The sequence below is a fragment of the Marmota marmota genome, unplaced genomic scaffold, assembly GCF_001458135.2.
Source record: "Marmota marmota marmota unplaced genomic scaffold, marMar, whole genome shotgun sequence".
NCBI classification, from domain to species: domain Eukaryota; kingdom Metazoa; phylum Chordata; class Mammalia; order Rodentia; family Sciuridae; genus Marmota; species Marmota marmota.
This window is the reverse complement of record NW_026000261.1, coordinates 2,616,124-2,642,213: the sequence shown is the minus strand read 5'-3', so window position 1 is coordinate 2,642,213 and position 26,090 is coordinate 2,616,124. Positions and strand designations below refer to the sequence as shown.

The following is a 26,090-nucleotide window of genomic DNA, read 5'->3' as shown; positions in this document are numbered from 1 at the left end:
AAGATGGTTGAAACACCAGTGGGTCAATACCCTGGTTACCGAAAAAAAAAAAAAAGTAAATGGAAGTGCTGGAAGTTTTTCAAGCCAAAAAAATCGAGGATTTAAGAGGCATCAGGTGGCCTACATGACAGTTTGAATGGATATTCTTTTGCTGAGTAGTCTGCTGTGTAACAGGGTTGGGTTGTGGTGCTAGAAGAATAGCTCAGAGTGAAAATGTCAATAATTCAACTCTGGCAGAAGGCAGATGGCAAGCAATTAGGAAGGCTAGGGGCCAGTTAGTGGGAATGGTCAGGGTCATCACATCTCAAACTCTAAGTAACAAGCTGTCAGGGAAGATAGCAGTATAGCAGGGTGGGTAAGGCTGCATAATCATCTTCTCCAGCCATGAATAAAGATGCTTACCATTCCCTACTGACCTATCTGGTCTCTACACCAACTTCTCAGATGCATTAGGGTCCAGATCAATATTTTACCTGCCCTCCATGTCCAGGCAACGCTTGTTGGCCATCAAGATTTCTTCCTCTTCCTTCTGGATACGAGCTTCTAGAGCTGTGTCATAGCTAGTGTTAGGAGAGTGGTTGATGACTGTTGTATCCCTAGGGAGGAAAATGGCAATAATTAAGACAAGCCGGCAACAAAACCAACAGATGTTATTTCCCTCCTAAGTTGAAGGAGGCTTTCCTAGAAAGCCTGAGTTGGAAATCAATCACATTAGGAACGGTTGGGTTCCCTGAGTGAGTTATTGTGTTAAGAGTCTCCAAAATAGGAAGCTTCAGCTTCAGAGTAGAAGAAGAGGTTGTTATTATGGACATGGCTGCAAGAGTTAGTGAGGAACTCTATGAAATGTGCACATGCTTGCTTCCAGAACTGGAAAAGATGTCCTCCCCAAACCTAGCAGATAGCCCATTCAAGTTTTTAGATCATGACCAAGTAACAGGAATTTGTACATATTCTACTTTAGTCTCATGACAGCCAAGAAAAGGGAAGAGTTAGAGTATAAAGGAAATCGGAGGGTTACTAAGTGGCTTATTTTTGCTGATGAATATCAGTAAATACACCTGAATGAGTGCTAGAAACAAATAATAGGCACGTCAACAGCTAAGATCAGGTAGGACGTGTGAGTGGACTAAGAGGGCCTTTGACTCACTGCCACCCAGTTCCTTATCTAATCTACATCTGGAACATGCTAGCACCAAATCAATGACTCTACCCCATCAATGTGACTGTTCTCTTGCCAGAATTCCAACTGCATAAGGGACCATCATGTTCCATCTGAAAGTGTCTCAGCCATTTACTCAAAACCAATTAATGATGAAAAATGGATGCATTTGAGAGGGAAATAGAGAGGGACAGAGACCCAGAGACAGGGAAAAGGGAATGGGAGAGAGTGGGGAGAGGAAGAGAGGGGGAGAGAGAGAGAGTCCTGCATCACTACATTTCCCACAACAATGAACAGTGGTTGGGAGAAATCTGGGCACATTTTCTGCTGGCAGCTAGCTATGTTCTCTTAACTTCCAGATTGTGACCAGTGCAGATGGGGGTGAAGTGGCAAGAGAATGAACAAGCAGGAAATTGACAAAAAGGTTGGGGAATTTTGGCAAGCCTCTGAAAAGCAACTGCTTGCATCTTATATATGAGACTGAAACCACTTATTGGAATGGAGAGCAAAAAATAGGAGGAATGCAATGGCTCTCTCAACATTTGCTAAATTCAAAATATTTTAGCACCTCAGAATTCTATGCTTCCTCTGGTGCGATTCACCTGCTTGTAGCCCTACTGGATAGATAGAGGAAACAATGTTGGGTAGTGTTTGAGAACAGGATTCTGACTACAGATGACACTGGGATCAAGTCCCAGCTTCCCCCAAGTACCCTACCACTGACAAGCCTAATGAGTTCAGAAAGTCAGTTACCAGTTCCATGTCCCAATCTCCTCATAGGCAAAATGGAAACCATAATTGTATCTTCATGTCACAGGGGATAAAATAAAACTATGCATGTAAAATCATAAAGCATCATTCACTGTAAAGGCACTCAACAAAGCTATTTATTATTAAGTGAGAAGTGCAAAGGTAAAAAAATAACATACAGGAGAGTATGGCTTCAAAAACTTCCAGCACTTGGTAAAATCCCAGAGGCTATTCCTGCACTGCAGAGTGCCAATGTGAACTGATGGCTGAGGCTTTAGAGCCAGGCCTCTCGAAAAGAGCATGGTGTCTACGGACACTGGGGACTTGAACGTACGGTTTGTCACTGCGGGAACTAGTGCTGGCCTACTGCCACTTTCATTGCATAAAAGACCATTTTGGGTACACAGAGCCCTGCCAGCTAATTGACATGGACACTGTGAACTCCTCAGGAATGGAGACTGAAAATGTGGGGCACTTAAATGAATTCCTACAGGGCTGCCAGGACAGCCCTCAGCATCAATCTTCCTTCTAGAAGACTAGGACTAGTAAGCCAATGGCCCAGGAAAAAGCAGGCAAGCATAGTGTTTGAAGTAGCTACTTACAATACTCTGAGAACATCCTTAAAAACATCAGGACAGAGATGCTGACTACTTTCTCAAAACACAACCTGCAAACACATATCCCTGAACTTTATATAACCCATCTCAAATTCTTAAGTAAACAGTTCTTGTGAATACCCCATCCTAGTCATCTTCTCTCTCCTTCCTTTCTTCAAAGAAGTAATCCCAATCACATTACTCAAATTCCTCTCTAGAATGACACCTATGACCTCATGATTAAAATACTTAGTGATCGTTTAAACTTCAAGTCCATCTTGCCCTATGGGCAGGATCCTTTTATTTACTTAATACATGGACTCTACCATAAGCAGATCAGTGTTTGAAGTTACTGGGAGGCTGCTGAGGGGAGAAATGTGGAAAAGACTAGGCTCTGACTTCAGGAAATTTTCAAGGCAAGACAAAGTAAATAATTAACCGCTCTAGGAATGAACTTGGACTTTATTCCAAGAAGCATTGAAAATTATTACAGCTTTTCTAAGGGAATGAACTGATGTGTGCCAAGCTTTAGGACACTAACATTATCTCTTGCTGAAGTGTGATGGAGGGATTAGAGGAGAGAGACACTGGAATCAGACAGACAATTTGGGAAGGTGATTACAATAATCCCATTGAGAGATAAGGAAAACATGAACTGGTGAAGTGGGAAGGGAAATGGAAATGGGCTATAGGAGGTAGAATTGGAAGAACTGTGAGACCATTTGGATGTGGGTGTTAGGGAGAGGGAAGAATGAATGAAAATTTTATTTCTAATTACAATATCTAGGAAAGATGACATACCATTTGCTGTCATAGGAAACTGAGAAGATGATGTCTGGAAAGTGCTGTGACAGCTTGCAATTTTAGGGACATTGGAGTGTAAATGTCTTGAGACTCTAACTTGAATCCTGGAGATGCCAGGGTTAGTCTTACAGAGTTAATACCACTGTTATTATTAGAGAGAAGCCACAGTTAAAAACAGGGATGACTAAGATAGAAGGTAGAATGAGAAGAAAGCAGAGGATGGTATCTGAGAGATGCTGACAAGAAGGAATAGGTCGCCATGTGGGACGTGTATGAGGAGCTTCTACCTCTGCTCTTCCTGCCCTTATTTCTTCCTTTCCTGAATTTACTTTACCCAAAATACAAATGAAACACTGTAAGTTTAGAGAAAGGTAATGACCAGATTCAGTAAATGCATACTAAAATATTATATGGTCAATCAGGTATGTTATCTTGTTGCCATTTTTGCTGCTCTTTAGAAATAAATTCACTGCCTAGTGCAGTGGCACATGCCTGTAATCCCAGTGGCTCTGGAGGCTGAGGCAGGAGGATAGAGAGTTCAAAGCCTCGGCCTCAGCTAAAGCAACATGCTAAGCAACTCAGTGAGACCCTGTCTCTAAGTAAACTACAAAATAGGGCTGGGATGTGGCTCAATGGTCGACTGCCCTTGAGTTCAATCACCAGTACCAAAAAACAAAAGGAAAGAAATTCGCCATTTGTGAGCTGAAACTCAAAATCTGCATAATTGGGCTGGGGTTGTAGCTCAGTGGCAGAGCACTTGCCTAACACATGTGAGCCACTGGATTGGATCCTCAGCACCGCATATAAAAATTTAGCAAATAAAATAAAGGCATGCTGTCCATCGACAACTACAAAAAACATTTTAAAAATTTGCATAGTCAAATAGGTCTTCTGGGGATGAAGAGAGAATTTTACTCGATCATAATTTCCCTTATCTATGTTAAGCATCTAGAGAGGAGCCTTGATATAGGCATTATTTTGATTGTTTATAATATTTCCAAGGGAGTAAATAATAAATCTCAAGCCAGGCATGAGAGCAAACACCTGTAATGCCAGTGACTCAAGAGGCTGAGGAAGGAGGATTCCAACTTCAAGACCAACCTCAGCAACTTAGTGAGACCCTGCCTCAAAATAAGAAAATAAAAAGGACTTGGAATTTACCTACGTAGTAAAGCACCTTGGAGTTCAGTCCCTAGTACCAAATAATAAGTCTCAAACTGTATTACTGAAGAGCTAATGATCCCAATTTCACCATCTTTGAGCTATACCCATATCTAGGAGGCAGTAGAGTACAGCAGCTAAGATAACAAAAATATAAATTTAAATTCTGGTTCTTGCACCTGTTAGTAGCTGTGTGTGATCTTGGGTAAGTTATTTAACCCCTTCCTCTGTGCCTCAGTTTCCTCCTTTTGTACAATGGACAATAGCACTTTCCCTAAAAGTATTCTGAGGATAAGAAATAAGAGTAAAATGCTCAGAAGAGCACCTTGTATAATAAGCATTAGACATTTTTATAAATAATATAAATCACCATTACTCATTTGAAGAAAAAAAATATTTAAGTATCAAATACTAATTTTAAATAAGCAAAAAATCATTGATTTACTCTTTTCTCCCCCCTCACTAGCCATCTTAACTTTTCATCAAGTAAAATTCACCTACTCATATGACTGTCCAATATCACAGAGTTGGTAAATCTGGTATCTAGATACATCTCAGGATGAAGGGCAATACCAACACTCTCCATATGGGTTAAATGCCTTCTCCTGGACCCTTTAAGGCTAAACTTAGCTTTCATACCCTGGTCCTGTCTGAAATCATTTCATTGACAGCTTTCCCTTTGACAAAAGGTATTCTACAGAATCAAAGTGCTGGGAAGGATATAAAAAGACTACCTAATATATGTCTTCTCATTTGAGAAAAGATCAATTTGTCTTTTCTTTATGTTAAAATGTCTTTTATTGGGACTGAGGCTGGGGCTGGGGCTGGGGCTCAGTGGTAGATACTCGCGTAGCATGGGCAGGGTGCTGGGTTTGATGATTCCCAGCACCATATAAAAATAAATAAATAAAATAAAGATATTTTTTAAATGTCTTTTATTATTCACAATATCTCCAAACTGGAAACAATCCAAATGTCCATCATCAAGTGAATAAATAAATAAGCTCTGGTACCATGACACGCTATTCAACAATAAAAAAGAATGAACTATTAATACATGCATCAACCTGGAAGGGCCTCAAAATAATTAATGCTGATCACAAAAATTCAAAAAGAAAGGGTAAACACAATGTAACTCCTTTTATATGACACTCTAGGAAAGAAAATTGCAAATTTATGACAAAAAGAAGATCAGTCATTGTCTGGAGAAAAGGGGATCAAATTCAAGGGGCACAAGGTCATTTCAGAATGTGTCCTGGTGGCAGCTACACTGTTGTATTCAATTACCAACATGAACCAAAATGTACAACTAAATGAGATTTTTTTAATGTGTAACTAATAATCTATTGAAAAAATATTCTATCTTCTACCACTACCACTGACACCATCTAAGTAAGATTTCCTAATTGTGAAACTCTTCATTTACCTATGAGTTATTAGGTTTGGAATATATTAAGTTTGAGACATTAGTAGCAAAAACAGAAACTAAGCAGTACACTAAAACAAGGACTTAAATTTATGGATATAAATTATACATTTAGAAATCATTTCCTTCACTTCCTTTCTCTTATTTTCTGTTTGTCTTTCTTTCCCTCCTTAAACAAATTTGGAGCACTTTCCATCTGCAACCAATATCATAGGCACTTAAAAATTATTTTGAAAGAAAGCAAATATAAGCTTTTACCACAGAAAGGGGCAGAAAGCAGAACCTTGCTGAGTACCTACATTTAGGTTGGGAGGAAGAAAAGGGAAACGAATGGAAAAGGAATGGGAAGAGATCTTGGCAAGACAGGCAGAGGAGCCCACAGGTTCAGAAATAAAGTTTTTGAATGTTCCTCCCAAATTTTTTTTTAGATATGAAAAATTGTGCTGTATATGTAAAATATGAATTATAATGCATTCTGCTGTCATACATAACAAATTAGAATTAAAGTAATAAAAAATTAGTTTATCTTTATTACAGTCTCAGTTAATTTTTCTTCTTTACATTATCTTTATTTTTTTATTTTTGTTTCATTATTAGTTGTTCAAAACATTAAAAAGCTTTTGACATATCATATTTCATACATTTGATTCAAGCAGATTATGAACTCCCATTTTTACCCTGTATACATATTGCAGATTCACATCGGTTACACATCTACTTTTTACATACTGCCATACTAGTGTCTGTTGTATTCTGCTGCCTTTCCTATCATGAAAAACAAAAGAGGAAAAGGAGACCAATTTCCACAGCAAAGCAGAAGAGGTACTACCTTTAGAAAAACAGTTTTTGGGCTGGGGCTATAGCTCAGTGGTAAAGCACTTGCCTCACACATGTGAGGTACTAGGTTCCATCCTAAGCACCACATAAAAATAAATACATAAAATGGCATTGTGTCCATTTACAACTAAAAAAAAGAAATATAGTTTAGTCCTAGAAATAGAAGGGTCTGGAGGAATCACCTCGTTCAATTCTCTCATTTCATAGGAATCTGAATACAATCTCAATCTTTCAGTCTCTCCCATGGCATGAAGGCCTGGTGTGGTGGTGCATGTTTTCGAGTCCAGAGACTCGGAAAGTTGAAGCAGGAGAACCTTAAGTTTGAGGCCAGCCTCAGAAACTTAGTGAGACTGATTCAAAAGTTTTTAAAAAGGGTTGAGGGTACAGCTCAGTGGTAGAATGCCCTGGGGTTCAATNTATATATATATATATATATATATATGCCCCACCCCCCTGTGATAAGCCCCATCCAGCTTTCCTGTTTTTTTGACCTGGAATCAGCACCCTGCTTTCTAGTATTTTCTCACACTACACACACTTAGGAGTTGAATCTTTCTAAGATTCTGTCCAACCATGACAAAATTACCCTATGTTTCCCTACCTCCCAATAATAACTGTTTTCAGTGTCATGGTTTCATGAATAACCTCTGAACAAGTGCTGGGCACCGGTGTTTCACTGGAAGCTAGAGGTAAAATGATACTTAATTGTTCTTTGAATCTGCCTACAAACCTTACGACCATCTTCTGGCACAGCTGGGGTACCTGGAATGTACTGAGCATGTCTTTCTCAAGAAACAAAGCCAGGGAATGTTAAAATCAAGCCATTGGTAGCTTCTATCTATTAAAGGTCTATATAGGGACTATCTGAAAGCAAGCTGCTTACATTAGAGAGACATAAGGTATTTTCCTAGAGAATAAGGAGTGAGTTTGACAAAGCACCAGTACAATTCCTTAAGCACTGATACCCTATCCCATCTGATCAGGCATGAGAAGTACTCAAAAATAAATGTATCCATTTTCCCATTCCACACATATATTGCAGCCCAAAGTCTGGTGGGCATTTTTCTAGGCTCTATTGGCTTACCACATACTGAAGTGTTAAGAACACTGTGGCTTTTAAAATCTTTCTGGATAGAAATCTATCTAGGAGCAATATGCCATAGCACACCTTTGATACCCAACTCCAAATCAGGAGCTATTATCAACATGACCAAAATCATCACCTGAACTGAACCTGAACTGAGTTTTTGTTGTTCTTTCCTTCTTTTTCAACTGATGATAATGAAGAACAGCAAGACAAACTATAAGTTGTTTATAAGAACAACTGTTTCCTCCAAAGGCCAATAATTTAGTTTTTATAATATATAAAGGAGGACAAATAAAAAATTGAAACCAAAATCCTCCCGCCACTTTCTCCCTGGTACCAGATGGAATGGGACTGCTCACATGTGATGATCTTAAGCACACAGAGAATGTGGCCTTCAAATATAGACCTTCTCAAAGGGCAGGGATGGATTCATGTTCAGCACAGCCTTTAACATACCCAGGACGAACCAGAGCTATCAAATGGCAGCAGCCACTACTGAGTGACATTTAGCTTCTGAGTGGCATTTCTCTGAAGGGGGGTTTCATTCCAGCCCTAGGGCTAAACAGTGTGCACATGTGGCTGAGAGAAAGTGGCTCTGGGGAGGGAGGTGTACAAATATTTAGCCGATCCCATCTGTAATTTTCCTGGCTTCTGAGGCAAGTGCTACTATTATTCTAGTAAGTCCATAAAACTTTGATTTTCAAATTCCTGACCCTCTGTCCCCGAAGCCATTCAGTCCCTGCATAACCCCAGATGAAAAAAAAAAATCACACACTTCAGAAGAAAACTGGAGGAAAGACTAGAGTATCAGAGAAAATCATATACTGGAAAATGTATGAATTAATTATCTGTCAGTTCTTAGCAATCACCCACTTCAAGCAGTGGCCCTCTCAACCACCTCCTCACCTCTGAGCAGCCACGGTTGCTGCTGCATCCAGAGCAAAATGTCTCATCACATTCTCCTCCAAATACTTCTGTTCCCACTTTGTCATATCAGCTTCCAGGGCCAGAATTCTCTCCTCCTTTTCCCGAAGGAGCTCCATCAGGGCAGTGGCATTGTATTCTGAAACGTTGGTAGGCTGAGAGTTGCCCTGGCGCTGTTGAGGGAGATACCAAGACCCCTCAGATTAACAAGAGAAAGAAACAGTGTCCAAGTTCCACTTGAAGAAAGGCTACTTCAAGCAACTTCAGCTTGAATTTCTTTTTCCTTTGGTTGTACAGGGGATTGAACCCAGGGCCTCGTGCATGCCAAGGAAGTGTTCTTACCCTGAGCTACATTCTCAGTTTCTAGTTTGGATTCTGATTCAGAAAGAAGAAAGGGGAATTCAGATCTTCTCTTCAGACCGTGGGATTTGGACTTGAATGTGAGACTCCTTTGGTCAGAAAAAGAGCCTGCCATGTATAAATGTCACGATACTCAAAAAGTGGATCAATAGGGTGAAAACTGCCATCCCAGCCAGTTAGTTGGCAGGAATAGGGATTTCAAAAATCTAGGATTTAGTTGCTAACTTGCCCCTAACTTCTGTGATCTTTTGTGAGTCATACAATCTTTTCTGGATATTGATTTTTCTCTCCTCTAAAGTTGAGGCCAGGTGATTTCTGAAGACCATTTCTAATTCTAAAATGTCTCAGAGTCTATTTGTATAGTAGTTTCACTTCTTACAGGGCCTACTGTTTTGGTTCCTATGAAAAATAAAAGGTGCAAGATCATAAGAAGCATTAAGAATTTTGCTGGAGCCAGGCACGGTGGCTCATCCATGCAATCCCGGAGACTTGGGAGGCTGAGACAGAAGGATCACAAGCCTGAGGCCAACTTCAGCAACTTAGTGAGGACCTCAACAATTTAGCAAGTCCCTGCCCCCAAATTAAAAAAAAAAAATGAGAAGGTCTGAGGATGAAGCCCAGTGGAAAAGCACTTAAGTAGCATGCATGGGGTCCTGGATTCAATCCCTACTACTGGAGATGGTGGGGGATTGCTGGAATAGGAATAGGAAGCTAAGGAAGCAGGCATTCTATTTATAATGGGGAGGTAGCCTTCAGCGAGGTATGTGGGGCAAAAAACGTAAAGATGAGCAAATATTTGCTTTTTTGTTCATGCCAAATGCCAACTGAAAAATAACCACAAATCATCTATTTCCTTCTCCCTTTCTCCCTTTTCCCTCTCCCCCTGCACCCCATCTTTATTAGATTCTTCATACCTGCTGAATTCGGAGGGATTCCAGTTCCCTTTCCAGTCGTGTCCGGAGTCGGTGCTCCAGCTGCTCACGTTTCTCACATGCTGCCTGGAGCTGTACAAGGGCCTGCTGCATCTTCTCCACTTTATCTACATACACTTGCTTCTTTTTCAGCTGGAAATCCCAGATGGGGAGATTTGCAAGATGGAAGTAAAGAAGGCAACAAAGTCAGTTATGCAGATCCCTGCAGTGTTTAGCTCCCTTCCTGTCCTAGAATCCAGCTCTAAAAAGAAATGAATGACAAAGTCCTTTGTGATGTGCAGCAGGCTGATTTATATTTCTAATACAGAGAATACAAAAAGGGAATGGAATCAGGGGCCCCTCTTTAATCTCCTTCTCCTTCCCCATCTCTATGTCTTCCCTAAGTCTACTCCCTTAAGTACAGCATGTCTTGGCAAGTTTTTCAGGTACCCACTTAATGGATGTTCTTGCCTCTGCTCTTCTTCTTCACTCTCAACCAGAATGTTCTTGAGGAAGGTATAGCTTATTTTAGTTGTTAGTGTAAAGAAGTGCTAAAAAGGGAGTAGGGGGACTCTTTGGGAAGAAAGGTTTAATTTGGTATGAAAAGGAAACCCATCTCATTTTATACTGCTGTTCCATTTCTAGGTAAGAAAGTCTGCAACTATAAGGAGGCCAGAATTATCTTTTTGAAGTCTGTCTCTGATAAGTTCTCAATATAAGTTCTCATCACCACTTTCCTAGAAAGTTTCTTCTGCTTCTCAAAAGGAAGCTACAAACCAATGGTTCAAGTTTTTAGTATCCCCATTGACCAGGACTACTCATTCTTTATTAAAGACCAAGATTATTTGAGATTTCTATCTCATGAGCCTGAATTGATGACTCTGTACTATAGCCTCTCAACTTTTTATTCTGGGACCTTCAAAGATTCCTAAAGATTCAAATCAATCAATCAAACTATGCCCGAGTCAAACACAGTTCTTCATTTTTGCAAGCCTATATTTCATATACAAAAGTAAAAGTAGAAACAAACTGGGAATAATAAAGTGAATTATTTGTACCCATGTAACTCATAAGTCAAATCATGGCTCCACAGGAATGAAGGAATGAGGAGGGCCTCACAGTTCTTTAAAAAGAACTCGACACCCAAGAAGATAGAGGAAAGAACAGCTTTGCCACCTTGTTTGCATAAGAACAGATTATACTTCTCAGAATACCTTTGTGATACCCCTCAATGCTAATAAATCAACTAGTAGACTCTTTCTAAAGAGGAAATTCTTCCAAGTGGGGCATCTCTGTCACCACTCTCATGGAAGCTAAAGTTAGGGAGATAGACCGTCACTGTTAAGACTTCAGTTGAAAATGTTATCAATAACCTGAATTAAATTCAGGAATTTAATTCTGACTTTTCAACAAGTTCCCCCAAGCCCTTGAGCTACCTAGGTAGATAATTGCAATGTAAGAAATTACCCACCCAACCAGCATTACCCGTGTCCATTTAGCTGGGGCCAAGGCAAAGGACCAATCTGAATCCCCCACTGCAGAGACCAGACAACTCCTTTGTGGTCATGATTCCAAACTGCCACTCCCTAGAATTTCCATTCAGACAATATTGATGTGGACTGGTGAGGACATGCTCCTTGTGTTATACCTGTCCCTTCCCCAAATTAGAATTGCTGAACTTTCTGCAGGTGAAAAGAAACTTATCTTATATTTTCCTACCAGACCTGTGCTATGCTTTGCCCAGGTAACTGGAAAACAAAATTAATTTATTTTCCAGACTTTCTTGACATTCCCTTTGATTCTAGGCCTTGTTAAATCTAATCTTATAAACCAGTTGAAACAAATTCTAAGCCTAGATATTGTTTTATCCATTAGATTTTTTTCCTNGTCAGGATAGAAAAGGACAATTCTATCTGGGTGTAATGGTGCATGCCTGTAATCCCAGCAGCTCAGGAGGCTGAGGCAGGAGAATTACAGGTTTGATACCAGCCTCAGCAACTTAGTGAGACTATAAGCATCCTAGTAAGATTATACCTCAAAAATAAATTAAAAGGGCTGGGGATGTGGCTCACTGGTTAGGCACCCTTGGGTTCAATCTGTGGAACCAAAAAAACAAAACAAAAAAGGACAACTCTTAGATTTACCAATGCAAGACCTTATAGATATATCCAACAAAGATCTATACTGTTTAACTCCGCTGCTATCCTTAACAACTTAGTGAGGCCCTAAGCAACTTAGCAAGACCCTGTCTAAATAAAATATAAAAAAGGCCTGGGGATGTGGCTCAGTGGTTAAGTGTCCCTGAGTTCAATCCCCGGTACCAAAAATTAAATAAAATAATACACACACACACACACACACACACACACCATATTCTTTCCAAAATAGCATTATGTGGGAGAAATACTTCCACTTCATGACAAAGAAAGTATTTAACTGTGGTCCATATAGACATACATAACAAAAATTTCTATTTGACAGCACAATGAAAGGAAAAGGTAACAAGGTGGCTCTCAGGTGACTTGGATTCTAGTCTTAGTTCTGCAATTAACAAAACTTGCTTCCCTATTCTCAGCTTCAGAGTATCCACTTGTTAAAAGGAATGTAGGGGGTTTCAGGAGTCAGCAAACCAAAACAGCAAGCCAATTGAAGCTCTGGAGAATTGTAGGTTCGATACCAGCAAAATGAGTTACATTTTTTTTGTTGATGGCTGTCTTCCAGGAACAATGGCTGAACTGAGCAGTTGCAATTGAACAGAAACTGCATGGTCCATTAAATTGAAACTATTTACTATCTAGTTCTTTACAGAAAAATTTGCCACTTCGTAGAAAGGTTTTCAAACTGTATTTCAGAGTTTTAGTGTTTTGCTGAGGTGCTTAAGGGGCTACCATGGCAGATGGGTTGCATTCACTGGCTCCTCTATTATGCGTTGTATATATTAGGTATTAGGGTTCTACCAACTTCATTTGAAAAGGACTGCCACAGCTGTGTGTGTATTCATGTTGATTCTTCTTGTGTGTTATCTGTCTTCCCTAGCGAATGGTCTTCCTACCTTACCTCGCTTCATCATCTTTTCATAATTGATACATCAGTATGGTTCCCAAATAACTTTTGCTGTTTCACCCCTCACTGCTTTGGGACATAATATTCTCTCCTTCAACCCCATGAGGTTTCAAGAAGTTAAAAAAATAAAAATAAAACATAGCTTGATGAAGCATTATGAGGAATGGTGATGATCTCTGTTCAAACTATTGTCATCATACTTTCCCTGTAAGCATTTCTCAATAACACTTTCTCTCTCTCTCTCTCTCTCTCTCTCTCTCTCTCTCTCTCTCTCTCAAACACACACACACACACACACACACACACACACAGGGTTACACAGATAATTCAACCCTCTAAAGGTCTTTGAACTCCTAAATGTTTTGTGTATCTAGGAGTCCCTTTGACACCCTCAACACTTACCACTATCCAAGAGGACAAGGCAAACAGCATCCTAGAATTCTGTATAAGAACATTCTTGGAGGTAAAAACATAAGTTGTGCTTTAGTGTGTGTGTGTGTGTGTGTACACACACAAGACTCAGACCGTGTAATATGTATACTCTCCATAGGATCTTAGATGATTGATTTTTCTGTCTTCAGTGTTCAAGGAAGTAAAGGTTCATGTGAAAATTCCCAAAGCCATGGTAATGGCTCAGGCCTTCATGTGGAAAATGAGTTTTCAAAACCACAGATCAGTCACTCTGGGTTTCTAATCAAGACTTGTAACCATGAGCCCCTAGGAAAATTCCAAGTAAATCCATCATTTCAACCAAATTCCCCCATGGATATTCAGTGAGTGGTGGAAATCATTCATCCATTCAATTTTTTTTAACCAAATGCCAATTTTCAAAAACTTGTTAAAAAGACTCCCTTCCCTTCCTTTCCCTAAATCTATGTTCTCTAAATATGATTCCTCAAACTATTCTTACTCTTTGTCTTGATTTTTAGATCCACCTTCTCCCCCAACCCACTGGCCCTACTCTTACTGTACTTCAAAGATCCAATCTAAGATAGTTTACTTTTTGTGTCTCTATACCAATGATTCTCAACTAGGGGTTGAGAATTTGTATAGTAGACATGGTAGAATTTTAAGGCAGTAAAAACCTAGAGCATCAACAAAGGCATTTTAAATGGCCATACCAAAGCTGGAAATGGGATAGTGTGACAGTAGACTGGGTAATGAATGTCCCCATTTGCAGGGGACATTAAGCAATGTATGGAGACATTTATGGTGGCCATAGCCATTTATGGTTGCTACTCATGGATAAAAACCGGGAGTGTTGATAAATATCTTAAATACTAAATAGTCCCTGCCTCTCGCTATCATCAAAGATTTATCCAGTCCCAAATGTCATTAATGCCAAGGTTGAGAAAATTTGCTCAACACTTTAGCACTACAGGACAGCTCCTTAATACCACACTTTTAACAAGAGATTATATTCATACTTTAATGTTCTCATAGTGTCTTTAGTCACAGATCCCTACCTGACTGCAAGAAGTCTCACTGTGAAAATTTAACATGCCCTAGGACTGCTTTCAACTTTCCCCCAAATATTATCCTTTTGATGGTTCAGTCAACATCATCACTTTACCCATTTTCCAGTTTCAGAATCTTAGAATTATTATTCTTCCCACTTTCTTTGACCACCATATCCAACTATCACTATGTCTTAATTCTAATCAACATCTCTTTTATTCTCATTTCCATAGCCAATATGAATAATTTAAATCTTTATTTCACAACTAAATTATTACAATACCAACTTAACAGTTCTTTCAGTTGCTCTCCCCATCTATACACTCATGTTTTGCACATTCAGTCAATGCATCTTATATGCAGGTGCTATAAAAGACTTCCAGAAGTAGGATATCATGGTACTATCTTATTTAAGAATAAAAGCAATTACTGTTAGCACTTCCATTCCATTAGTATTAGGTATTTCCAATATCCAAAGTAACTTTACACCACCTCCTATACTTTTTAGACCAAAGCTGCTCTTTCTCTTTTATTTCTCAAATTGCTTAATGCATTTTGATTCATTACCCAGTCTACTGTCACACTATCCCATTTCAAGCTTTGGTATGGCCATTTAAAATGCCTTTGTTGATGCTCTAGGTTCTTACTGCCTTAAAATTGTACCGTGTCTACTATACAAATTATCAAACCTTATATTAGTCTGATCATTTCCTTATTCTTCCTCACAAAATCACTAAACTCTCCAAGAGTTCTTTGAAATAATCTTTCCTGACCTTGATTGCTGCTTTTCATGAAAGCTTTTCATCATGAATATACTTTCAGTCATTTTAAAATATTTTATTCATGTGTGGATTCATTTATTCACCAGAAATTTACCTGATGTTTATTATGTATCAGTCCCTATTCTACCTTTGAGAGCAAAAGTAATGTAGTGGGAAGTAAGACAAAGTCCCTGCTACATTGGAGATCAGTATACCTTCAATCATATAAGGGCAGGTCCCTACCATTTCCCTTGATAGCTCTCTTCTAGTTCTAGTTCACTGGTCTACATTCTTGGTGACCAGATAATATTAAATAACTGTTACAGACAAGAACAAAAATGAGCATAGTCTAGATTAGCCACAACACTGCAAATATACAAATAATAAACACACACCTTCACAAATGTATTTACTTTGCTTGGCCAAGTCAAGATAAGTGTTTTAAATCTTTCCTATTCAGAGATAAGTTTTCAAAAGGGAATCGTAAAAAAGGAGAAAGAGCAGCTGGAAGGCAACCTATTAAAGAATAAGGCAAATAGTCTTGAGCTCAATCAATCATATTTTTCCATCACACTTCTGTAATAATTTGAACCTGTTCCCAAGCATTTGGCAGATTCCTTAACCTGCTTCTGACTCAGGAAAATCTGATCCCTGCAACGAATACCACGTGATGACATCCCTTTCCTCCTTCCAACAACTGTGGGTGTCTTTCAAACTTATTTTTTAAAGGATAGCTATATACAAAATCATGTCTAGGGCTCCTAAAGAGAACCATTTGTCTCAGCCATTTCCAAAGAAGTGACTTAATCATTAACTCTATCATTTATTCACTGGTGGACAAAGAACAGGATTAAGTATCTTGAGTTTTCCCCTAGATTTATCGCTAACTGTATGGTCTAATCTGTTTGTACTTTAATTTCCTAATCTGCTGAAAGATAACACTTGCAAGGTTCCTAGAGATATAAAGTAAAATATCTGTAAATATTTTTAAAGATTAAAAAATACAGATGGGCAAGTAGAGGGGACAAACTATTAATACTAGTTGGATAAACACCCACATATACAAACACTCCATCTGAAGGGCAGTGAGGCTAATAACACAGAACTAAATCCAGTGCCTTCATTATGGCTGATTTGCCTCTTCCCTTCTACTGCCTAATATTTACAGTTTCACCAGCATAACTGTACTTTCTATGTTACTCCACGACAGCCTTTGGTGATTTTAGTTTGATCTGATTTAGTCTTACCCTGGAGCCTTTGGCTCCAAGTAAGTTTTTACACTTAAGCAATTTGGTAACACTACCCTGTTGTTAGTATGCTGCCTCTGTTCATTGCCAAGAGGCTGTGGTCCTCGGGTGGATATTAAAAGAATTGAAGAGCAAAATGCCACCTCTAAAAACTTGTTCTATGGGGAACAGAATTCATGTTATAAAGAAGACTAAAGAAAAATCCATAAGATTTCCAACTTGGGAATTTAAAAAGCCAGAATCATAAGACTGAAAGAATTGATCTCAGAGAGGTCACTCCATCTCTATTGAAGATGGGGACATGATTTCTTGCTTGCTTATTTGCTAGCATATTAGATGAAGTCATACCTACTACAAAACAAATACACTGTCATAAATATGAGACGTGACATCCTTCGATGAAGTGCCCATCAAATAAATCCACGATTCATCAGCAGAACACCCTGGAAGATGCCAGGGTGAATACAAACTTCATCTGAATCCTATCAATACTCTAAATGCACATAGAATTCACACCGGCAGAACTTCCATCCAAATCTATAAGCCATTATGACCACTTGTAAATTTTACCTTCACCAACAATATCCTATTGTTTGAAAATTATTTTTTAGCATTAGACGTATAAATGTCTATGCTTAAGACATGTTTCCCTATTGGGAAGAAGACTAGGTATGGTACTAATAGGTAAGTCCAGTAGCAGAAACTTATGCATCTTTAATACTCCCACTCCCCAAAAGGAGAGGAAAAACACATAAAGTAGAATGGGACCTAGAAATAAGGAAGAAATATCAGCCTTAAGAATGGTGGAAATGGAGTAAAACAAGATTAGGAAGTTTGGGAGAACAGGGTGGAATGGCAAAGGGCTCTGGAAAATGTTCTCAGTACTCCAGCAAGAGCTACTGATGGGATGATCAAATCATCCAGCAGCTACTGGATGAAAAGGTTAACACTTGGGCCCCTTCTTCCTGAATCTCTATGGCTTTCATTCTAGTGTAAATCCAAAGAACAAGGCTCACTAGATTTTTCTGCCAGCCCTCCCACATTCTGCTGTATCCTTTCCTGTGCACTCTCTGCTCAGTAACCACCCTCCCCCAGCATCTTCCCTCTTTGATCTTGCCAAGGCCTTTTTCCCACCATCCCCAAAACAATTACCCAAGCGATGGCTTCAATTCTGGATTCTCATAAGACAGCAGCCAGCCAGAAGCCTGGGCTGCCTTTAGCCTTGTGAGAGTATATGCCAGGCATCCGTTGAAACTCTCCAGTGAGGTTAAATTGGTAGGGGGTGGGGAGACTCTCTTTGAATGAGAGAATACCGTGGTTGCTGTAGGACACAGAGCTCTTTTGACTTGGAGTTTAATGAGCCTCCACTTCAATAGGACCTACGTGTTCCGAAAGATAAGGGTGAAGACGGAAAGGCACCATTTACCTCGTTTGGCAGCCTGCTGTACAGACTGTAGAATGGTGTCAAGGCCTGGTCACAGTGATGCACCAAAAATCAGGTATATCCCCTCCCCAGCAAAATACCTCCCTGGGTATCAGCAGAGCTGCATCCATGAAAGAATCTACACTGAACTCTGAAGAGAATGGAAGTTGTGTTTCCAAGAGAAAGGTTCTCTGTGAGCCTGAGACCACATTTCTGTATAGGGCTCGGTGATTGCAGAGAACCCCAGGCAAGTGACTTAATGGGATTAGAAGGATGGAATGAATTTCAGGGAAGGCATCTAAATGTGGTCTTTCTAGAGAGGAAAACATAAATGAACACAAGGACCCTTGAACCACTGAAGTAGCTATAATCTTTCCCTGACCATCTTGATGCAATGAGAACTAGTTATCTGAGTGACCCTGAGCTTGGAAAGCTGAGAAAACATCCCTCACACAAAAGGCCTACTTTGAGAAATTTTCAATAATTATGATTTACTAAGTGGACTGAAGACATTCTCACTGGAAGAACTTTGAAGGCCTAAGAAAAAAGGAGAATTTGTGGTTGCCATTTGTGAGCCATAACTAAGTTGTGTGTTTACACTGGATATAGGCAGATCATCTAGCATATCTTTCTGCCTCCAAACATGGCTTTTCTTGAGCCATCTCCATCAGACAGAGAGATAAGTCTTGTACTCATGAATACCTTTCTTGTTTTAGAAATGTTCACTGATATTTTGTACAGGAACCACAATGAAGAACCCTTACCAGTTCTGTTCCAGAATACATACCTTAAATACCTCCCTAATATTCCATAGCTGGAAATTTTAACTCATAATGACTGAGACCTAAAGGTGATTGAGTCACAGAACAAAAGCAATACTTTGCTTAGCAGTTCATACATTTGAGGATGATAGAAAGGAAAATTTTCCTTTGAATATATGGGAAACACAGGACAAACACCACCCAGGAGCAAATTCAGCTCTGATAGGCTGCTAGAACAAAGCAAAAACACAAGAACTAGTCTAATTTTCTGAAACATGATTTTGAAAGCTTAGAGATATGATCTGGCTTTGTTTTGGAAGATGTTATGTGGCCTCTGAGATTCCACTGGATAGAAACAGGGCTGTGAGCCTACTCTCCCAGTCAAAAGTTCCACCTCCTTTAGCAACAGCAACTCAGAATTCCCCAACAATTAGACTCTATAGGAAAGTACAAGTTGGATGAAGACTAAAAAATTAACAATAATTAATGGGCTCATTTGAGGTATCTAGCCATTAGACAACATTCATTCAATCCCAGCCAATATTTAGAACTTAATTAAATTGTAAAACTACATATTTTGGGGCAAGTCCCTGGAAAACTACTAGAAATCTTTGGAACAAATGCCCAGAAAAGCCTCAGAAGTCTGAAGCCAGATATATATTTCAGGCAACTGTTTCCGCGAGGGCTGCTCAGTGAGAACTACAGATGAACATCTTCTTCCTACACACATATTATTTCCATGATTAACAACCAGTTCCCACTGTATCCTCAAACAATGAAAACCAAGAAGGTTGCAGTATTTTGTTCATTTATCTCCAACTGGATGAGTACCCTTCCCAGAAGGGTAGCAATGCTGTATATATATATACCATAATGTCAAAGCAGTTTGGACAAATTCTGATGGTAAAGTGGTAGAGGCCAGGGAGCAGGGAGGGTACTGGAGAGGCAGGGATAGGGTTAATGGGTACAAGGCCATAATCAGATAGGAAAAATAAATTCTGATGGTCCTTCACACAGAGGGTGAGTACAGTTAACAATAATGTATTGTATTGGTCTCATAACAAGGAAATGCTATGGGATCGAGATGATGGATAAGCTAAGCATCCTGAGCCAATCAATACACAATGCATAAAATGGTTCAAAACATCACACTTTACCTCCATAAAGATATACTATTATCTGTCAATAAAAAGGTAATTTTAAAAAGATGCAGAGGTTACTAAATCTGAACAAGTACCCACATTTTCTTTTTGGGAGTTGAACCAAAAGATGATTCAGACAGGGAGAGAGGCAGCAGGGTCTATGGAAGGAAGAGTCATGAGATACCAGTTTTATTCCTGGCTCTACCCAAGACCTGCCATGTGATCATTAGCAAGCTACTTCTCAGCAGGTCTCTTAGTTTGTCCTTCTCTAAAAGAATACAGTCTTACTCTGGCCTGTAACTTTCTCTGGAAATCCCTTGCAAAAAAAAAAAAAAAGAGGAAAGGGAATATATGAGGTGTACTGAGGGCCAAAGGGTGTGTTAAGCTCCTTACACACAGACATTTGGCAAATGCAAGACTTCCTCACTTTTCATGAAGCAACTTAGCATATTTCTGAGCATATATTATATACTGATGGAGAAAGAGTTCAACTTTATTTTATTTTATTTTATCCTGAAGTTAACACTTAATCAATCAGATTAAAGGATATAATGGATTAGATGGCATTACCTTCTGGTAAAGTATGAGCCCATATCCCAATTGCAGCAAGCATTTTAATACACAAAAAGGAAAGCAGAGGAAATCTGTAAGTCAGGAGATCTCCAGTAACTAGAACCATTCTTACTGGGGGACAGGAAGCAAACAATGAATGAAGGCAGGAAAGATACCTCACATACAATAGCCAGAATGGTATTTGGTCCCTAACACTTTAATTTTGTATCAAGTTTATAAAGCTTCCAGCTTATTATAATGAAGGCATTTTCCACTTAAAACAACATAAATTTTAGAATAGAATTGAGATATAAAATTTGTTTAACTAAGTTACTCTTTAGCATCAATGTTCACTGAAATATATCCATTCCCATAAGCGCAAAGCATCTGGGAGTTAGTAGTACTTTAGTGCAATGTCAACTGACATTTAAGATTAATCAATGGACAATCCAGCAGCAAAGTTCCCTCTATTTGACATGAACAGTTTAGTGTCACAGGCAAGTAACATTTCCATCAAGACTGATCAGATACATGAATTGTATGCGTTATAGTTTTGGGGATCCATCCTGATAGCTGACAGATTCACCCCCATCACATAACTATGTGCTAAAAACTAATCATTAAGCCACAGCAAAGATCATGGTCAGTACTCCTGACATAAATTTAGTCTTATCCTATCCCAGATTTCCCAAGGCGGCTACTTTTGCCAAACCAATGTGCTAAGTCCAAAAGGTACAGCCACAAAGATATATTTTTGACCTAAGAGGGGGACTTAGGACTAAGAGGGGACTTATTTCCCATTAAATGTGAATAGATGAGGACCATTCTAATTTCAAGATCCATGGAATGCTTTAAAATATCTGAAATCAATTTCTAGTTCTTCCAAAATAAAGCTTTAAAGCACTCTAATATATATCTCACAAGCAGGGTTGAGTATATAGAACTTGGAGTAGGAGGGCAGTTTGGTTATTATATAAATGAGTAAATAGAAATTGCCCCCTGACTCTAGTGATTTCCTATTCTGTAGAAAAAGGGGAACTTGCAATAAAGAAAAGAATTCAAAGTCCACTTACATCAGCACAACTATAACTAGAAGCAGCACATTCCTGTTGCAAGACTGCTCAAGCTACCACTAAGATGGAAGCCCAGTGTTCTTGTTTTGCCATTTCTCCCACCCTCAGGCTCACATGCTACCTGAGCAAAACATACCTCTTCTTCCAGCTTCACCACCTTGGCCTGGGCATTGCTCAGAGCCTGGTCTCGGATTTCAATATGTCGCCTTTGGTCCTCATTGGTAGAACGGGCAGTGGCCAGCTCTGCTTCCAGCTTCTCCTTCTCCCGCTGGCTTTCTTTATCTGTCAGGACATGAAATATCATGACTTCCATCCCAGAGTTGGCTCAAAGCCTTATGTAAGCAAAATTGACAAACTGGACACATTACTTGACATGCTACTATTCTAGCACAGAGCTTCAAGAACTAGGATACCCAAGATGTAGACTATAACACTGGCTCTATCACAAACTTTCTGTGTAAATTTAGAAAAGTCACCTAATGGTCTTTGTGCAGAAACAGTGAGAAAGTAGATATAAAATGTCATGAAAAATATGAAGTGTTATACAAAGAAGGATAAATACATACACACATATATCACAAGAGAAAATTAGTCATCTTTTCAATTTTATTTCTTCAAAATTTTCTTTTTTGAGAGAGAGAGAGAGAGAATTTTAATATTTATTTTTTTAGTTTTCGGCAGACACAACATCTTTATTTGTATGTAGTGCTGAGGATCAAACCCAGACCGCACGCATGCCAGGCGAGCACACTACCGCTTGAGCCACATCCCCAGCCCTATTTCTTCAAAATTTTCTTGCACTGAAAAATGATCAATTGAGCCCAACAAAATTGTTCCCATTGTTTCCTCATCACAGTGTATCAAGTAGATCTTAAAATGATATTCCATAGCCAGGTATGGTGGTACATGGGTGTAATCCCAGCAGCTTGGGAGACTGAGGCAGGAGGATTGCAAGTTCAAAACCAGCTTCAGCAATTTAGCAAGGCCCTAAGCTACTCAGCAAGATCCTGTCTCTAAATAAAATACAAAAAAGGTCTGGGGATGTGGCTCAGTGGTTGAGTGTCCCTGGGTTAAGTCCCCAGTAGAAAAAAAAAAAAAAAAACCAAAACTGATATTTCATGACACAGATAAAATCTCAATCCTACCCTTTACACACTAACATTTTTTCTAACTGAGATGAAGTTTATTTGACAACATGTCCTCTCCAGGGAACTCCTAATCCAAAATCATCCCTAACATAGCTCACTTTATCTCAGAATCTGCTTCTCTTGGGAAGTCAATGTCTTTAAACAGTAAGATAAAACTAGAAGCCATGTTATGCTCTTTCCCATTCTTTCTCCTGCAGCATAGACTGGGTGTGGAGGGACTGTCAGAACCAACAGGGAAAAGTTAGAGGGAAAACATTGGGATCAGAAACATGAGGATCAGAGGAATACAGGCAGACATTTCACCCCCTAAAAATCCTCTACTTGAGACTCTCCCTTTCTGATAAATTAGCAGAATTAAGTCTACCTATCAGAGTTTGAAAGTTTAGATTTCTTTAAAAATAAGATGATATACCTGTGTATTTATAATATATAGACACACACACCATGTATATATATGTATATACATATATATGTGTGTGTATGGTATGTGTATGTATGTGTAGACACGATCTTTGACTTTAGAATGAAAGACTTTAAGATTATGGCTATTTTCATATAAATGGATGGAAATAGGGACTACCATGCTAAGTGAAATAAACCAAACTCAGAAATTCATAGGTTGAATGTTTTCTCTCATATATAGAAGCCAGAGTAAAATAAAGAAAATGGGGCGGGAAGGATAGGATAACTAAAGAACCAATCAAATACAAATTAATAGATGAGTAAAAGGAGAGGAAGGAGAATGGGAGAGGGGAGGGAGGATAGGAGGGAAAAGCAGGAGCGAAAGAGGGGGATCAGGAACTGAAATTGGTTTCCAAGCATGTATGTGTTTGTCAGGGTGAGCCCACTACTATGTATAACTATAAAGCTCTAACAAAAATAACATTGAAAAAAAGAATGAAAGAGTTTAGTGGACCCATAATGATCCTTTTGGCTTGGAGGATGAATACAAGTTAGCATTCTAATAAATTTATATAGGTTTATATGTAGTCTCTAAACAAAATTCATACTTTGGTCCATATATTATTCTTATCTCAATCTGCCTTCTTATATTGGATGTTCCTTGTTCTAGTACCCATAGCTGATCAGAACTACTTCAATATTCCCCTGGAATTTACTCTCACTGAATCTCAATGAGGTAATTCTTTTTTAAAAATTAATTTATTCAATGAAGTAATTCTTTTTTTTTAAAGAGAGAGTGAGAGAGAGAGAGAAAGAATTTTTAATATTTATTTTTTAGTTTTCGGCGGACACAACATCTTTCTTTGTATGTGGTGCTGAGGATCAAACCCGGGCCGCACGCATGCCAGACGAGCGCGCTACCGCTTGAGCCACATCCCCAGCCCAATGAAGTAATTCTTATTCCTCCCAATAATCAGTTAAAGATTCCATTGTTTGGTCCTAATTTTAGATGTCTTATTCAGACGGGCTCCTGAAAATGTCAATGCTATTTGTTCAATTGTTAGTCACATTCAGGAGCAGATTAGTATACATAATATGCAACAGGTAAACCACTAAAGAATCTCATCAAGAAGGATAAGTGAAAGATATGAGAATTGAATGGGATAAAGAGTCACAGAAGTAGAGGAAATTTAAAAAACCCTAAGAATATTCTTTGCAAAACTGCCCAAATAAAATTGAATATCTGGCTGAAGTGGTATGCTTTTTTTCTGAGAATAAATAATCTGCCAAAATTTGTACCAGGGAATGATGTAACAAAATGAAATGGTGTTTATCTTGGTCATGCAAGGATGGTTCAATAAATATCTCAGTCCTGAAAGTGTTCTGAGAAGTTTAAACAGGACCAAGATTCTAGCCCTTACCATTCCTTAACTTTATTGACTTGAACATGTCAGTTAATCGAACTGTCAACCATGTCCTGATTTCCCTTCTTTTAAAACAGAATAACAGGACCTCAGGTCTCTGTTGTGGTATAAAAGGAACTTAGAAGTCACCACTCCATCCTAACAATAATCAAAAAGCTCAACAAACTGAAATATCAATAACTTTACTTAGATCCTTCAGAGAAGTGAATTCACAGGGCAAACTCTTGTCAAAATTGGAGAGACAGACAGGTAGACACAGAGAATCACAAGTTGCCAGATTAGAATCACAGGATTAGAAACCTCTGGAGGAACCAGTAGAGATTTAGGAAAATCTGAACTATAATTGATGAATTGCTGGAGGCTCAGTGTGAACAAACCTGAGAGACAACTCCAGGGATGCAGTCATAATAGAACTTCTGTGCTTTTGTGAGCTCTTACCTCCAGGAGATTGACCAGGTCACAGTGAAGATCAGAGAAAAATCCTCTTGTTTTATCAGCAGAGTGAGGGGAAGCAACCATTATGAAATATGGCACAGTATTCTGTTTTTCTTAACCAGGCTTACCCTTGAGAGAAACAATTTAGCCTTGCCTAACCTACTGGATTTTTTTTCCAGATTCAACAACCTAGGATAAGATAATACCCAACTCCAGCCTGTTCAAGCCTTCTGCATGAGAGAAGGAAATACCCAACTCTAACCTCTCTGGCCATCCTGCAACCTTCTTAGGGAGGGAACAACTAAGAAGCACTCATGAGGTTCACAATTCAGAGGTATAGGCCTACTAAAAGACTGATACCTAATCATAGGACTAGAGAACATTTACCTTCCCCCTCCAACTTACCACCACATCAGAGAGGTGTACTGCCCTCAGAACAATCTTATAAGGCAGGTGTTATTCAAGCATCTATTTACCACAGTTCCTCTTATACCATACAGCCTCTTATACCATGCAGCATGTCTGCCATTCAATAATGACAACAAAAATGACAAGACGTGTTAAAAGGGAAAAGAGTTTGAAAGCATCAAAACCAGAGCCAGATAGGCAAGAATACTAGAATTATCAGATCCTGAATTTAAAACAACTACGATTCATATGCTAAGGGTTCTAATGGAAAAAGTATACAGAATGTAAGTAGACAGAATGTAAGAATAGATGAGTAATGTAAGTAGAAAAATGAAAATTCTAAGAAAGAATAAAAATTCTAGAGATTAAAACAGAGATAACAATGCCATCTTATTTAACCTCATGATATTTGTTAAGGATCAAAAGAGATAAGTTTATTTAAATGAAACAAGCATCCAAAGGCAAAAAAGAAACACCAGAGGAACTTCTTCTTCTATAAAGATAATCATCATGATCTCACAATGCTTCATAATGAAAGGAAATCTGCAGTTTCAAAATATACCCTTTGCCAGGAACAATGGCACACGCCTGCAATCCCAGCAACTGAGGATGCTGAGGCAGGAAGATTGCAGGTTCAAAGCCAGCCCCAGCAACTTAGCAAGGCCCTAAGTAACTTAGCAAGACTCTGTCTCAAAATAAAAAATAAAAAGAGCTAGGGATGTGTCACCGTGATTAAGTGCCACTCGGTTCAAGTCCCAGTATATATATATATATATAT

At 38.9% G+C, this 26,090-nt stretch overlaps 1 protein-coding gene across 5 annotated transcripts in view; it reads right to left on the bottom strand.

Annotated features, from left to right (window-relative positions):
- The window catches only part of Amot (angiomotin), a 56,233-nt gene that overhangs the window by 9,480 nt on the left and 20,663 nt on the right, over positions 1-26,090 (bottom strand). For all 5 annotated transcript variants that reach the window (XM_048796938.1, XM_015497916.2, XM_048796939.1 and 2 more), the window contains 4 exons: positions 21,632-21,777; positions 10,019-10,168; positions 8,727-8,917; positions 474-596 (listed from right to left, as the gene is read on the bottom strand). In XM_048796938.1, the coding sequence (XP_048652895.1) occupies positions 474-596; positions 8,727-8,917; positions 10,019-10,168; positions 21,632-21,777 (610 nt within the window). The remainder of the gene's footprint in view (positions 1-473; positions 597-8,726; positions 8,918-10,018; positions 10,169-21,631; positions 21,778-26,090) is intronic.